The following is a 17,387-nucleotide window of genomic DNA, read 5'->3' as shown; positions in this document are numbered from 1 at the left end:
TTTCATGAAAAATGAGAAAAATTACCCTTGGAAACTTGTGAGCATTAGATGGTTTAATGTATGTGAAAGCAACTTGTAAAGAAAAAAAAAACTGAGAGTAAAAACAAATTACTACAGGGTCCCCAAACTGGAGACACTGGCCTGACTGGGAAACATGGCAGAGATCTGAGCTCCAGTATAATCCCTTCTTTGCTGTCCTTTTTGGGTCAGATTCACGATTTGTAAACTGACAGATGATATGACATACTGTGCACCTGGGAGAACTGTGTATTAATCAGTGTCACAGGGAGCGTGCACAGGGTCAGCCCCTTCATAACTGTCCCAGGCAGAGGGATTCTTTTCACAAAGACTCTCCACCAGGAGAGATGTGCACGCGATGTGGCTGCTCATCACAAGGCTCCCCACCTCCTGAAGCTTTGCTCGGGTGGAAATTTCAGTGACTCTCCACAGAGCTGAAAACACATAATTCACTCGAGCAGAAGCTCGGGGCTTTGGAACCTGCAGGGAGGAGAAAGGCAATCCTCTCGTGGTTTTAGAAGGGTCTCACTGCCCCATGTATGACTCTCCTCGCCTTATCTCCCCAGAATTCCCACGGCTCCCCGGGTTAAGTCTGTACCTTCAGCTAATGTATCAGTATCCAGCTGTGATTATTACTGCAGCCACTTTGAGCTTATTCAACCTCTTGATTTTCAACCTCTTGATCTGTCTTATTATACTGAGAATCTAATAACTAACGGTAAACATCCTATACCTTGAATTCACATGCTTTGCCAAGGTGCCATGTCTCAGTCAATGCCACATATGTCAGTAAGCTCCCTTCATAACTCCTGGCCTGCATGAAATTTTAAAACTTATTTTCCTAAGGTCCCTTGGCTTTGAAATGGCTTCCCGTGGTTCTCCCCAAAGCACAGAATCATCTTGATTGGTGTTTGCTTTGTTCAGCCCTATTTTCTGGGATGACCTTGCTAAAGGCTGAGTGCCATTTCATTCAAGACATCCTCTCTAGGGCAGCTGTGTGTGGATGGAAAATATAAGGGATTATCTACACGGTAAGAAGTTGGTATCTCTTCCACAGTGGACATGCCCAGACCTCTCCTGGTCCTTCAGGACTCTATGCACGCTAAAGATAAAGGATCTGCAGACAGACATCTAATATGAATGAGAAATAGAAACTTCCCAGTTTGTAGGGAAATCCAGTCAAGGTTCAGAGACACTGAATTATTCAGAATTCCTGGGGGTGGGACTATGGGCTCTGTCCTCGGAGAATTGGAATGAACAATCCTGGCCTAAGTGTAAACCCAATCTCAGATTTCCCTATGCTTTTTAAATACTCATTAAGGCTGAGTTTCAAGTATCTTCCTGCCTCATAGAGGCGGTCATTGTTTTACTTCACTGTGCTTGTGAGAAGTGCCTCACCATGGCTGCCTATCACAGGCCCTGTGACCTGTACTAGCACGTTCCTTTCGGGACTGTCTCTCCACCAGCCAGTTCAGCTGAGCTCCCTGTCATTCGCCCAGTGCACGATGCTGGTTCACGGTCCATGAGAATGGGACCATGTCAGCCTCACTCACTGCTCTAACTCCAGCAGCCCACCCAGGGCTTGGAAAAGTATTTGATTCACTGATGAGTGAATGAGAAAATAAAAGTAGAAAAGACACATTCCTTTACTACTTGCTCTGCTCAGAAATGCCTTCCCAGGACAATCCACTGCTTCCAGTGCTTTTCACAGACTCCTCCAAGTAAGACAGAGAACTCCTTCCTTTATGCTTGCTCTCTGTTCCAACTACACCACCTACGACTCTTTCTAGCTCCTATTCTTGATGGCCAAGGAACAGAGGATCTTCTGCTGTTTGTTTCAAAAAAGAGGACTCAAGGGGTCCTAGTAGCTATCCTCAGATGTCTGGAGGGTGGTTCGTACAGGCGGGTCAGACAGGTCAGGCTCCGTGTGGCTTCAAAGGGTGGAGCGGGTGACCTCACAGTGGGGAGACTGGGTGCCCGCCAAGCCAGTTGTCTTAGGCCCCTCTTAAGAGGTAGCGAGTGCTAGGACTTGGCTCAAACCTCGGCTGCATTATTGTGGCAGGAGTATAGTAAATAGGATGTCCGAGGTATGTGGGCAGCTGGATTCAGTTAATTTCAAGCTTTCTCAAACCTGTGTGGAGGTAGGAGATTGCAGTGGTTGGGATGGCCAGGTGTGAATCCTGGCTTGAGCAGGCACTGGTTCTGTGGGACCCTGAGCAAGTCAATTGACCATCCTGAGGTGTAGCTTCCTTAGCTTCTGAGGAAAGTTAATGATACCTGTCCTTTAGGGTAATTGTGAGGGTTAACTACAATAACACATATGTGAAAAAGCAAAACGGTAGCAGGTCACTGCTCAGTAAATGTGAGTTGCTACGCTTGTCCCTTCCTCCACCTGTGTACGGGCTGGACATGGCTTCTCACCTCCATTGCTTGGCTCTATAGCTCCCCAGCCTGGACTGACTCCTCCCTGTCTCCTGTCTGATTCTAGGCATCCTTTCAGACCAAGTGGGGTGGCCTCAGCCTCAGGGCCTCTCCTACCACCCTGCACAGCCTTCCGACAGCGGGCTTCCCCCGGCCGAGGGCCCGGCCCTGTCACCTCAACCGCCAGCACTGAGCTCGCCCATGACAGGCGCTCCACACATTTGACTGGAGCTTCAGTTTCAAGTCAGGGTTCTATATCTGAACCAAGACTGGACAAATCAGGCACCCACTTCCACTAACACTCATAAACATACCAGTCTTAAACGCTAATGGTCTCATGGCAAGTCCATTCTCTTGGACAAGTGTCTCCTTTTTGATATGTATCTAGATCAGATTTTTGAAAATTCAATGAAAATCTTCCCAAATGGACCATGACTACTGCCCCGCGGCTTTCCCAATACTCTGTCCTCTGACTTCCTCATCGGAGCTCAAGGGCGTTTATCATTCCCCAGGCTTTCTTACTCAAGTGCCAACATCCACTGAACAGCCAAGGTTTACCAGGAGCCATCTCAGGACAGCAGAACCCTTAAACTTCTGTTCAGACATGATGCTCGATGGGGGCTGGAATGTAATAAACCTCTCTGGCACTAAATTTCAAGCCTGCTTTCATTGTGTCAAAGCAACCCAGCATTTTAGTTCAAGATGCTTAACGATGTTAATTCAACCCAAAAAAAGTGTCCATGAGAGAAAGATGAGGTGGAAGTTGGGAGGAGGGTAGACTACTGAGGCCAAATCTGTATAAATATTCCTACACAGCCCAGAATGGATCGCTACCTCTATTTGTCTACTAATTATTCCACCAAGTGGTGGGAAAGTCCATTTACTGTATCTGCCAACCTTCCAGGCTAAACAGCAGCCAACACTAGGGTGTGTGTGGGGGAGTGGGCTAGGGGCATTTATTGACTTCAATTATCTCTCCTTTCCAATAAATGAGAAAATGCCTAAAATGCTTAATGCTTTCCTTAACAGTTTTTCACTGTATTTTCATTTGAGATGGTACTTTAGGAAAAGTGAGAGAACTATAACTATTATAACGAGGAGCTCACCCCCTGAACCCAGAGAAAATTTTTTCCATCTTATTTTACTGTGAGATTTATTAGAGTTTGGTTTCCTAACCACCAGAATTAGGGTCACCAGGCTACATGTATACTGACTCCAGGGCTCCACTCAAAGCCTCCCGTTATATTTGAGTGCAGAGCTCAGTAGTGGGCCTTTCTAGTAAGTCACAGGCCTACTGCAGTCCGAGACCCTCTGCTGTCCTGCCGTGGGTCTGTGAGACTGGTAATCAGTCTGTCAGGAAAAATGGGTTATGTGAATATTCTCATAGTGTACATAACACTGGGGTTGTAAGTCATATAAAAAATGGAAGAGCTCTTGTTCTTAGGATGCAAGGAATAAAACAAGGACCCAAAATGAACCTACATTGAATCAGTATGCCATTCTCATCAGCCGTATGCCCTGGGCTTCAAGGCAGGGAGCTATTGCATTTATAAAATGGAGATAATCATGAAAAGCTGCCAAACATGGGGACTGGACCAGATGGTGTTTTGAGGTCCTTTTACCACTAAAATTCAGTAGTTTATTTTACAGCTTAATTACACAAGTGACTTAAAGGTGGCAAGAGGCTGAGAGGTAGGCCTGAGTCTGCTGAGTTACCGCTCAGGAAATGCTCCCTTCTAGACTGAGAAAGCCTCCTCCTGGGATGTCTGGGGACTGAATCACAAAAACTTCCAGAATTCTGGGTTTCCTGTGAGTAGAAGGGTTTATGGGGACTTGAGGACAAGAGTCCTGGGCGAGGCTACCACCTTGAAACTCACTGCATTTAAAATATCAGTGTCTCTTTAAGGAGTGCCTTAAGTCTGAGAGTGGTGGTGGTTTAGTCACTAAGTCATGTCCTACTCTTTGAGACCCCATGGACTGTAGCCCACAGGCTCCTCTGTTCATGGGATTTCCCAGGCAAGAATACAGGAGTGGGTTGTCATATCTTTCTCCAGGGGATCTTCCTGACCCAGGGATCAAACCTGAATCTCCTGCGTTACAGGCAGATTCTTTTACTGCTGAGCCACCAGGGAGAGGTCCCCACTAACAGCAAACAAGGAAGTAGTATCCTTAACCCTACAACCAGAAGGAACTGAATTCTGCCAACTCTGAAGTGAGCTTGGAAGAAGATTCTTCCCCTGAGCCTCTGGCCGGAGAGCCCCAGATGTCTGACAGCTTGACTTTATCTTTGTGAACGCTTGAGCAGAGGAACCAGATGATGAGCTGTGCCCACCTGCACTTCTGACCTACAGAACTGTGAGATAACAAGATCTTGTTGCTTTAAACCAAAAAATAAAGTGAAATAAACCATCAGTGTCTCTGGGGACTTCCCTGGCAGTCCAGTGGTTAAGGCTCCGTGTTTCAACTGCAGGGCTCATGGGTTCGATTCCTGGTTGGGGAACTAAGATCCCACATACTGTGCATGGTGTGGCCAAAAAATAAAAATAAATAAATAAATAAATAAAACAAAAATGCAGAGGAAGATCCCTCTTCCCAACAAAATCACTCCTCTAAATCCCTGCTGTAAAGAAAATCTGCCAAGCCTGCCCTCTGCCCGTCTCTGCTTGATGAGCTCATACTCATCCTTCAAAACCCAGAACACAAGTGGTCCCTGGCATCTCAATGTCACAGAAAGCTTTCCTCTGCTTGTGACAGGGACTCTGTGCCTTTTTCCTCCCCAGCATTTCTTATAACACTATTAAGGCAAACGGGGACTCGCAAAAGCTGAGCTCACAACAGCCAGCTCCTGAGAGAAGGAACTGTGTCTTTTATTCACTTTGAATTTGCAGCACCTAAGACATTGCTGATGGGCTTCCCTGGTGGCTCAGATGATAAAGAAACTTCCTGCAATGCAGGAGACCCGGGTTTGATCCTTGGGTTGGGAAGATCCTCTGGAGGAGGGCATGGCTACTCATTGCAGTATTCTTGTTTGGAGCATTCCATGGACAGAGGAGCCTGGCGAGCTACAGTCCAGGGGGTCGCAAAGAGTCAGATACGACTGAGTGACTAACACAAGACATTGCTGCCACCACAGAGTTTTATTGAATAAAACGAGCTCTCAGAGAACAAGGATTAATTAGCTGGTTTAGCTTCTCCTGCAGGGTCTGCCCTGTCCTGTCTTGAACCTCTTTTGAACTGTGCAGTGAATCCCTGCAGGAAGGCTCTAGCAGACCTTTGGTGCATAAATCAATTTGCCTACAAAGGGAACCTAGGTGAGGTCTGGACAGCTGGCATTCATAAATCTTGCATGTTGGTGGCATCTGCCAGAAACACATTTCCCCTAGCATGCATGCTTGGAGTTACTTTGGAGCTAATTTACATATTCAACAGTTTGGACATCACTGCATCTCTACCTGATGGAAACACAAACAGAACTCACTGGGGACCACAGAGGGAGTGGCTCGCATGCTTCTAGGCTGCGTGGAGGTCATGGAAAGGTCTCCCGGAGGAAGCTGTGATCTCCGGGACTTTCTTCTAATCAACTCATTCTCCAAAGGGCAACTCGAAACTCTCTACAAGGGAAGAAGGAGAGGGCCCTGTCTGTCCTCAATGATCTAAAGGGGTGTTTTATGAATGGCTTCTCTTCCGGCCACAGTCCCTTTGGGCCAAGTTCATACTGGCTAGGAAAACTCCGGGTGCAATTTTCTTCGACGAGGGAAGTGAATTTATAGCACCACGTGTCAGAGAGAGAAAAAGAGGGAGTGAGCAATGCTTCTTGCTGACCTCCGTGGCTGACTCTGTGCAGCTATGACCTCTGAGAAGGGAAGGTCAAAGTTCAGTGACTCTAATTATATTGACAAACAGGAACCATTCCATCTCCGCCAATCTGCGGGCTGAACCCACCCCGATTGTGCTCCCAAACATCTGGCCCTTGGGTTTCACTCAAGCAAACCCAGCTACCCTTACTCACTGTGATAGCTTCTGAACTTGTTTCCCTGTCTCTGGCATGGCCCGTCTAACCCATCCCCTTAGCAGTCAGCAAGCTCTCCATGAAAGACAGACCTGATTCCTAAAGTGACTTCTCCACTTCAAATCAGCCAATGGCTCACACTGCTTTGGGATGATTTCTAGGACTTCATCCTAATGGCTCTTGTGTGATCACTGCTCATAAATCTCCTTTGTCATCACCAGAAAGCTCTTTCAATCCCCTTGGTGTAGGCTACTATCTTGCCCTTAAGTTTCATACAAATACCTTCTCCACTGGAATGCTGTCCCTCCGCTACCCTTTTCACACATCAAATTCCTACTTTTCCTTTTTTAAAAAATGGAAATATAGTTGATTTACAATGATGTGTTAGCTTCGGGTATACAGCAAAGTGATTCAGTTTTATATATATAATATATATTCTTTTTCAGGTTCCTTTCCACTGTAGGCTATTATAAAATATTGAATACAGTTCCCTGAGCTACACAGTAGGTCTTTTGTTGTTTATCTGTATTATATGCAGCAGTGTGTATCTGTTAATCCCAAACTCCTGATTTATCTCCCCTGCCTTTCCCCGTTCATAACCATAAGTTTGTTTTCTATGTCTGTGAGTCTATTTCTGTTTTGTAAGTTCACTTTTGTCATTTTTTTTTAGATTCCACATATAAGTGATATCATATGACATATGATACAGCCACTATGGAGAACAGTATGGAGATTCCACAAAGAATCTAAAAACAGGATCTAAAGAATCTAAAAAATCTAAAACTAAAAACAGCCACCATATGATTCAGTAATTCCACTTCTGGGCATACATCTGGAAAAGGTGAAAACTCTAATTCGAAAAAAATACATACACCCCAATGTTCACAGCAGCATTATTTACAGTAGCTAAGACATAGAAGCAATCTATGATCAACAGATAAATGGATAAAGAAGATGGGGGGGGGGTGTAACGGAACATTACTCGGGCATAAAAAATGAAATAATACCATTTTCAGAACACAGATAGACCTAGAAACTATCATACTAAGTGAAGTAAGTCAGACAGAGAAAGACTAATTCCTACTTACCTTTCATCTCAACCTAGAGAATAGTGCCTTCAGGAAAACTTTGCCCTTGACTGGGTCCCCTAAGGATGCTCATCGCATGGACAATGCCCGCCCACTTGTACGTCTGGCTGCCCATAAGCTCCACGCTCCACCGGAGCGGGGCTGAGCTTGTCTTGTTCACCCCGCAGCCCTGGCCTCTCTCACAGTGAGGAGGCACATCGTGGGAGGTCCAGTGAGTGAATGAATGGATACGAGTGTTCGCGGATGGTAACCCAAGCCGCCTCACACAGCCGGGGCAGGTGAGGGGACGCTCCAAACCGCACTCACCGTCGCAGGTGCAGTGCACGTTCCGGTAGAAACGCGGGCACACGAAACTGATGCGAGCCGTGCTGTAGGTCATGAGCGCGTGCGAGTCCAGCGACAAGCCCTGCTCGCAGTGCTGCTCCTGACAGTCCAGCCCGGAGCAGTTCTTCTCCAGGATGGCCGAGATGCGCATGGCATTTTCCAGGTGCCTCCTGGCGTTGGACAGCTTCTGGATGAGGTAGGCCGGCTTGTAGAACTCACTGCTGTGCGTCTCCACCGCAAACAGCATGTCCAGCTCGCTGGTGCCTGCCACGGGCTGGATGCTAATGATGTGCAGGCTGTCCTGCTTCTGGGTCAGGACCGCATTGCGCAGGGTGCGACGGAACCCGTGCATGTGGAGCCCCACAAAGTCCTCGGGGGACACGTTTTCGAAGCGGATGGTGACGGTATTCTGCAGCATCTCCTGCACCAGCTGTTCCACGTGCACGACCACGTCGATGGGCACCTGGAAGCGGCCATCGCTCACCGACACATTCAGGACGTACTTGCCGCTGTCCAAGCCTCCCAGGGCGATGATCTTTCCATCGTGACTGTTCACCTTGAACAAGCTCTTCTGCTCCGATTTCAGCGCAAACGTGAGGACGTCATATACGTCTTGATCGGTGGCATGGATCTTTCCGATGACCCCACCAGGAAAGTCGTCCTCCATGGTGACAATGAAAATCTCCAGGGGGATGGCTGTGGGCTTGTGGATACTCTCCTCAATGACCCGCACTCGGATATAGGAGTGAGACACTTGCTGAGGCTTGCCAGAGTCTTTTGCCTAAAATCACCCAGCAGGGAGGGAAGATGAGGAAGTAAGATAACAGCCCATAATAATTTTTAAAAAAGCAACAAAACCCAGATAGACAATGTCTGCTCCTTTAACCACATCACTGCTCCCTCTATCCCTTGTCGTTATTCTACAAAATGTTGAAGATATACATATAACTAAGAGGAATGATTTATCACTTTTGGTGTCCATAAGTGCACTCTGCTATGAGAATAAAATGTGTCAACATAATAAAGCCAGTGCGGGTGAACTGGGACGGAGGCCATAGGGTGCTCTGAGATCCACAGTGCCCCAAAGAGGCTGGCCGTGTTTTAATTTTGGACAGAAGCCACAGGGGAGCCTCGTAAAGTGGCATTCCCACTTAGAAGAGAAATCTTGGTTGTCTTTGGCTTCTTTGCTTTGGATGGGACCAGACAGCACTTTTCTGTACATTGAAGAAACAACGTTATTTCAAGTGAGATGTACACAATATCGAGGCTTAGAATAAAAGGTAGTACAATGAAAAAAGCCTGAAAAAAGCCATTTTGTCCTCCTTCTTTCTGAAAGGATTGACAGAACCACCACCCTGAAACAGATCTTAACTGAGCACCTGCCACATACAACATGAAGGTAGTCAGTGCCGGAGGACTTCTGAGAAGGGCAGATGATCAGCAGCTGGGTCCCCAGGGTGGGTATCTCAGGATGGGGGGCGGCAGTGGACCTTGCAGGCCAGGTGACACCTCAGGAGATATGTCCTTGCATGTGGAAGGCAGGGTGAAAGCAGGAGCTTGGTCGTCACATGGACCTGAGTTCAAATCTTTGCTCTGCCTCTTACTATGTGTCTGGCCTGGAGTAAGTCACTTAACTTCTTTGAGCTTCAGTTTCTGTATCTTATTTGAGTGAAATAGTCCTATCTACCTCACAGGATTCTTGTACTGTGGGGATTAAGACTCACATGATTGCAACATACTGGACAGACCTGACCCATAGAAGTACCTGGTGCATGAGAGTTGATGTGATTGTTGTTATCTTTATTATTCCCATAGCCACATGTTTTTAAAATGGACTTTATGAACCAGAGATGCTAGAATGGAAAATTCACGTAGGGGCAGATCAATTTAGCAAAATAGGACTGAACTTGAAGTCAAACTGTGACTTGAAGGATAATGATGAGTTCAGACTCCATAGGTCAGAGGTGGCGCACTCAAAGATCAGAGGCCAGAAAGGCAAGAAGCCACTGAGTGTAAAGTAACAGACTCCTGGGCCTGTGGGCTAAGGAGGACTGGACAGTCATGTCTGCCTAAAAACTCTAAAATTCAACATCTGAAGAAGCCAGAATTCACAAAGTTTCTGGCACTAGGGAGCTCGGATGTTTTTAGTTTAGGGGTTGGCACCCATTTTCTATAAAGGGCTAGACAAGAAATACTTTAGGCTTTGGGGTTATATGATCCCTATCAACTATTCAACTTCCAGCAGGAAGGCAGCCTAGAGCATATGTAAATGAACTGGCAAGGCTCAGTTCTCATAAAACTTTATAAAATCAGGTTGAGGACGGGATGTGGTTCAGGGGTTATAGTCTGTTGACCTCTGGTTTAGTGGAATGAGATAATCCAAGTGGAATGATTAGCCTGGGAAGGGTGCAGAGATAGATCAGAAGGAATAAAGCTGAAGCCAGAGGAACACCCAGGGGGTTCTGCAATAGTCTCAGTATGGGGCAATTTAGCATAAAGGGGGGAGATAGCAAAGGATATATACCCGATGCACGCTGAGACTTTTTGAAGACAGAACGTGGGCCTCGGTGGCAAGTTTAATAAAAGGGACCAGGAGCAGAAAGCTCTCCATGGTGTTTACAAAGTCTGAGATGTGAAACATGCTCTCTAACAGCCAGAGAAGGTATGCAAAGAACTGTACTAGCTTCTGTGCACACTCAAGTCACTTATTTGTGTCCAACTCTTTGCGACATGGACTATAGCTCTCCAGGCTCCTTTGTCCATGGGATTTTTCAGGCAAGAATATTGGAGTGGATTGTCATTTCCTCCTCCAGGGGATCTTCCCTGTGCAGGGATCGAACACAAGTCTCTTGCATCTCCTGCATTGGCAGGCAGGTTCTTCACCACTAGTGCCAGCTGGGAAGCCCCAGTAGCTTCTGTGAGAAGGTACTAAAACTCTCTCCTTGCCCTTGAAGACCTCTCCTGTGATATAAAGTCATTCACATAATATTGTTGGAGGAGTGGGTGGCAATTGAAGAGTTTATCAATGTGCTTTGAGCCAAAAGTCATTAATTTGAAAGGTTTCATGGGGTAGGTAAGCCATAACTTATCCAAAGAGATAGGTACACAATTAAACTCTATATAAAGACTGACTGTTCTCATCATTGCCACTATTAATAATAGGTTGTTCTCTGTGCCAACTGAGTTTAAAAAACAGTCACTCAGTTTCACTGATGGGACCCACATCTTGGGACTGGCAAAATTGGCAACCAGGGACTTTTTGGCGCTCTCTTGTTTCCTGCTTCTGTTCACATCCTTCCTGTAACTGCCACTTCTGCCTCTTGGTCTCCCTTCATTCAACATCATGGCCTTGATGAAGCTGAAATGTTGGGAGGCCACTGCCATCCGAGTCCCTGTTCCTATTTCCCCTCTGTGGGGAAATTTATCAAGAAGTGTGGTGTGCTAAGTCTCTTTAGTCATGTCCAACTCTGTTATCCTAGGGACTGTAGCCCTCTAGGCTCCTCTGTCCATGGGATTCTCCAGGCAAGAACACTGGAGTGGGTTGCTGTGCCCTCCTCCAGGGGATCTTTCTGACCCAGGGATCAACCCGTGTCTCTTACGTCTCCTGCATTGGCAGGCAGGTTCTTTACCACTAGTGCCACCTGGGAAGCTCAAGCAGAGGTCTCTTAAAAAGCAGAGGCCATGAAATATTAATAGCTCCATCACACCAGGACAAGGATTTGTTGTTTCCCATTGGGGTGATCTGGGAAATACTTCTCAGTACCAAGAAGTAATGGAGAAGGAGATGACAACCCACTCCTGTATTCTTGCCTGGAAAATCCCATGGACAGAGGAGCCTGGCAGGCTATACAGTCCATAGGGTTGCAATGAGTGGGACATAGCAACTAAATGACAGCAACCATCAAGCAGTAAACCTTGACCAATGAGTTGTCTTTGGGGCTCATCTGGAACCCCAGGAATGTTCAGAATACAGATTTAAGCCCAGAGAACGTCAGTCTGACACACCCTACAGGAAAGTCCCTTTTGAACAATGATGCTTCCTTTCTTTCCTGTTCAATTTCACACATAGGGGCCGCTTTTATTGGTGTGAAATTGAATTTGAGATTAAAAGGGGAACACTCCTACATGGTAATGAATTATGTTGACTTGCTCAATAGAAAAAAAATAAACAAACAAAAACCCAACTGAGGGGCAGAGCCCATAGTAGGAGAGGAAGCTGGCCTGCGACAGGTAGATGAGGCCGTACCTGGACACACAGCACGTACTCTGGAGACTCTGTGTGCTGGAAGACCACAGCTGACCTCAGGATCCCGTCCGAGTCCAACACGAACGCCTCCTCTTCGTTTCCCGACAAAATAGAGAAGGAGAAGGGAGGCCCGTTGTGAAAGGAGTCTTTGTCTGTCACCATGAGCTGCAGAACACTGGTGCCTGCTGGCTTATTTTCCTGCATAAGAGAGTATATTAAAAGGGAAGATAAAATTACACCTCTCTGCACATTTAAAAAAAAAACCCATCATTACCGGCTGAGAGTGCTGGGCTAGAAAACAGAGCTTTTAATGGAAGGGATTCCCTGTGATATTATCTCGTCTTCTGAAAAATGCTGGTGTCTTTAAGCATCATCCCACCCTTGGCTGCCTCCCCAGACTGCCCCGTGAGACGATGAGCTGCAGGTGAGAACACGAGGACTTGGCCTTGAACTGCTTTGTAGGTCCCAAGGATGCTGCCTGGTTCCATCTGTCCTTGAAAGGCCGGAATCGCCCCGAGTTCACCCAGATGGCTCTGGAAATCCATGGTGCTAATCAGACTTCATGACGGCATCAGAAATCCTCTGGGGCCAAGAAAACATCAACCTTTTGGGATGGAAAATCCATCCTAACACTTGTCACAACACAATTACTCTGAGGTCCAACACGGTGACACAGGGTCACAATACTGGACTTTTAGGGAGACAAACTGGCAACTTCCTGATAGAAATACAAAGGCATGTGTCGGATGGAAAATAGGGCTTAAAATCCCACCCATCAGAACACAGTTCCTCTGTTTCTTGAGGGAAGAGAAAGGGGATGGGATATTCCTCAATCAGAGAACGAAGAGAAAAGAAATGTACAACTTCATCAGAAGTTTAGGAAGCCAGGATGTCCTTATGCCAACGTTATATTGCAGAAACTCTGCCTTCTATCCCAGCTGGAAACACAGAGACTCTTAGTCACTCCTTCTTGGGTCCAAAGTTGTCCTCTGAAAACACGAAATTAAATTCCTCAGTGGCTTGGGCACCAATCTCCTTGCTTGGCCCTGTTCGGACTTCAGCATTACCAGAGTGTGGGCCTGAAGCCTGCTTCATTAGTTCAGGTCTTCTGAGGAGACTGACTTCGGATTAACTGAGTCTGGGTCACAGAGATGGAGACAGTGACACCCTGCATGATGGGAGTCACGCACATGGAGGGGGCACTCACGTTTTAGGTGCTGAATTCGTCTTATAAGAACCATGCGTTGGAAAAAGAAAATTATTCTGGGGTGAACACTGGGAGGAGTGTAATTTTTTTGCAGAGAATGAGGTGAGGAGAACCTCAGAGAGCTCTCATTTGCGTCTCCTCTCAAGTGGCCTTTGGGTCACCGGGAACCAGCCCCCGTCGTTCTCTGGGATCAGTCATGGAAACGCCCCAGTCCTGCACAGATTTACCGGTGCACACTGACAGCAGCCTCAGCACCACACCAAACAGATTTATGGATTTGTTTGCTGTCTCTATAAAAGCCATTTCCTCTGCAGAAGAGAGAGGGAGAGAGGATGTGTGCCCAAGGGGTCGCAGTGAGGAAGGAGGGTGAAATATGGCACAGACGGGCTGCGCTGCAGAGAGGAGCCATGGTCACTGCTCAAGGGTTGAGTCTCTGTTCCTCCCTGGCTGACTTCCTGGAGAGCGGATGAGAACAGGCTGTCAGGCCAATCAATCGTGTCATAAAAGCACAGGTTGTGGTGGCAGAGCCTGTTTTGCGTGGGGCTAGCGTGGAGCAGGGGAGGGGGAGACAGTGGCCCCTAGGGGACGGGGGTGGCGGGGGAGCCAAACCATCGAGGGGACAGGGGGCCGGGGTGAGGGGAGGGTGTCGGAGCCTGGGTGAGTTCTGCGGAGCCGAGGAGGGGCAGGCACGCACAGCTGCTGGAAAAGGCATCAGAGAGGAGAGGAAAAAAAAACACCCCCAGGGAAGGGGTCTGGTTTCGCCAAGGAAGTGCTGACAAGGGAGCAGAGATGCTCAGCCTGATCCTGGGGGGCCCAGTGCTGCAGGGCAGGGAAGGGGGGCGGGGGGGGGGTAGTCTATGGACTCAAAGCCTTGAACGTTGTTCCAAAGGGGGTCCCTCGAGACCTGGCTCACGCTCATCTCACCTTCTACCCATAAAGCCCTGGGAACACGTGGGGGTGATTCTGAGGGTGATTTTTTTAGAATATCTAAACCATCCCAGTACACATCTGTCCATCCCTGTCTCCTATAAATCCTCCATGCTGACAGTATTCCTGGACTAGGTTTCCTGATCCTCCTGAAGTCAGGCTTCCAGCTTCTAGAAATGCTAGGAAATGGAGGTAGCTCAGTGCTTAGGACTTGTGTTCATGAGATATCTTTTGAATAAAAATAAAAAGGTAGGATGAAAAGTTGTTCTCTCTGAGAGTAGAATAGCAGCAGGAAGTCACTGTCTCCTGCAGTCTAATTTTAGAGAGCAGGTGGGCTTAAAGTGCTAAGCAAACTGCTTATGGAAGACTTATTTAAATGAGGAGCAGCTCTAGCCTGATGGCCAATCCATCTTTGACAAAAGATATGGCCCCTATCAATCTCCCTACCCTGCTAGAACAGCACAAAATCCTTAAAGGCAGCCTGTCATTGTGGGCAGAGAATAGTCTTCTCTGAAGACAGAGCTGAATTCAAATGCTGACTCCAGCACTTAACAGCTGCCTGACCTTGGGTGAGCTACTGAACCTCGCAGATCCTAACCTCCTTCACTCTAAACCAGGGGCTGGGCCACAATGGGGACAGATGTACAGAAAGCACTTGACACTTGAGAGAATCCCATTGGCGATACTTTTCTTATCAATGTTTATTAATCAGTTGTGGTGAAAGAATCAGGCTCCTTTCATACTGGCTGGGAGAAATACCAACAACCTCAGATATGCAGATGACACCACCCAAATGGCAGAAATTGAAGAGGAACTAAAGAGCCTTTTGATGAAGGTGAAAGAGGACAGTGAAAAAGCTGACTTAAAACTCAACATTCCAGGAATAGAAGGAACATACTTCAACATAATAAAAGCCATATGTGATAAACCCACAACAAACATTATCCTCAATGGTGAAAAATTGAAAGCATTTCCCCTAAAGTCAGGAACAAGACAAGGGTGCCCACTCTCACCACTACTATTCAACATAGTTTTGGAAGTTTTAGCCATGGCAATCAGAGAAGAAAAAGAAATAAAAGGAATCCAGATTGGAAAAGAAGAAGTAAACTCTCACTGTTTTCAGATGACATGATCCTCTACATAGAAAACCCTAAAGACCCTACCAGAAAATTACTAGAGCTAATCAATGAATATAGTAAAGTTGCAGGATATAAAATCAATACACAGAAATCCCTTGCATTCCTATTCACTAAAAATGAGAAAACAGAAAGAGAAATTAAGGAAACAATTCCATTCACCATTGCAACAAAAAGAATAAAATACTTAGGAATAAATCTACCTAAAGAAGCAAAAGACATATATATAGAAAACTATAAAACACTGATGAAAGAAATCAAAGATGACACAAATAGATGGAGAAATATACCATGTTCGTGGATTGGAAGAATCAATGTAGTGAAAATGAGTATACTATCCAAAGCTATCTATAGATTCAATGCAATACCTATCAAGTTACCAATGGTATTTTTCAGAGAACTAGACAAATAATTTCACAATTTGTATGGAAATACAAAAAACCTTGAATAGCCAAAGCAATCTTGAGAAAGAAGAATGGAACTGGGGGAATCAAACTACCTGACTTCAGACTATACTACAGAGCTACAGTCATTAAGACAGTATGGTACTGGCACAAAGACAGAAATATAGATCAATGGAACAAAACAGAAAGCCCAGAAATAAACCCATGCACCTATGGGTACCTTATTTTTGACAAAGGAGGCAAGAATATACAATGGGGCACAGACAGCCTCTTCAATAAATGGTGCTGGGAAAACTGGACAGCTACCTGTAAAAGAATGAAATTAGAACACTTCCTAACACCATACACAAAGATAAACTCAAAATGGTTTAAAGACCTAAATGTAAGACCAGAAACTATAAAACTCCTAGAGGAAAACATAGGTAGAACACTCTCTATGCCCCACCTCCCAGAGTAATGGAAATTAAAGCAAAAAATAAACAAATGGGACCTAATTAAACTTAAAAGCTTTTGCACAATGAAGGAAACTATAAGCAAGGTGAAAAGAAAGCCTTCAGAATGGGAGAAAATAATAGCAAATGAAGCAACTGACAAAGAATTAATCTCAAAAATATATAAGCAGCTCATGCAGCTCAATTCCAGAAAAATAAATGACCCAATCAAAAAATGGGCCAAAGAACTAAACAGACATTTCTCCAAAGAAGACATACAGATGACTAACAAACACATGAAAAGATGCTCAACATCACTCATTATCAGAGAAATGCAAATCAAAACCACAATGAGGTACCATTTCATGCTAGTCAGAACGGTTGCTATCAAAAAGTCTACAAACAATAAATGCTGGAGAGGCTGCAGAGAAAAGGGAACCCTCTTACACTGTTGGTGGGAATGCAGACTAGTATAGCCACTATGGAGAACAGTGTGGAGATTCCTTAAAAAACTGGAAATAGAACTGCCATATGATCCAGAAATCCCACTGTTGGGCATACACACTGAGGAAACCAGAATCGAAAGAGACACATGTACCCCAATGTTCATCGCAGCACTGTTTACAATAGCTAGGACATGGAAGCAACCTAGATGTCCATCAGCAGACAAACAGATAAGAAAGCTGTGGTACATAAACACAATGGAATATTACTCAGCTATTAAAAAGAATGCATTTGAATCAGTTCTAATGAGGTGGATGAACCCGGAGCCTATTATACAAAGTGAAGTAAGTTAGAAAGAAAAACACCAATACAGTATATTAACGCATATAAATGGAATTTAGAAAGATCATAACAATGACCCTATATGCGAGACAGCAAAAGAGACCCAGATGTAAAGAACAGACTTTTGCACTCTGTGGGAGAAGGCAAGGGTGGGATGATTTGAGAGAATAGCATTGAAACATGTATATTATTATATGTGAAACAGATAGCCAGTCCAGGTTTGATGCATGAAACAGGGTGCTCAGGGCTGGTGCACTGGGATGACCCAAAGGGATGGGATGGGGAGGGAGATGGGAGGGGTTTCAGGATGGGGGACACATGTACACCCATGGCTGATTCATGTCAATGCATGGCAAAACCACCACAATATTGTAAAATAATTAGCCTCCA

At 45.8% G+C, this 17,387-nt stretch overlaps 1 protein-coding gene across 1 annotated transcript in view; it reads right to left on the bottom strand.

The window, feature by feature from the left end:
- FAT3 (FAT atypical cadherin 3) overlaps positions 1–17,387 on the bottom strand; it is a 787,529-nt gene that overhangs the window by 49,176 nt on the left and 720,966 nt on the right. The window contains exons 20-21 of the mRNA XM_081531110.1: positions 12,107–12,304; positions 7,843–8,641 (exon numbers count right to left, since the gene is read on the bottom strand). Coding sequence (XP_081387236.1) covers positions 7,843–8,641; positions 12,107–12,304 — 997 coding nt within the window. The remainder of the gene's footprint in view (positions 1–7,842; positions 8,642–12,106; positions 12,305–17,387) is intronic.

This window comes from Giraffa tippelskirchi, chromosome 10, assembly GCF_054371585.1.
Source record: "Giraffa tippelskirchi isolate mGirTip1 chromosome 10, T2T-mGirTip1v1.2.pri, whole genome shotgun sequence".
NCBI lineage: Eukaryota > Metazoa > Chordata > Mammalia > Artiodactyla > Giraffidae > Giraffa > Giraffa tippelskirchi.
This window is presented reverse-complemented; position numbering and strand designations above follow the sequence as displayed.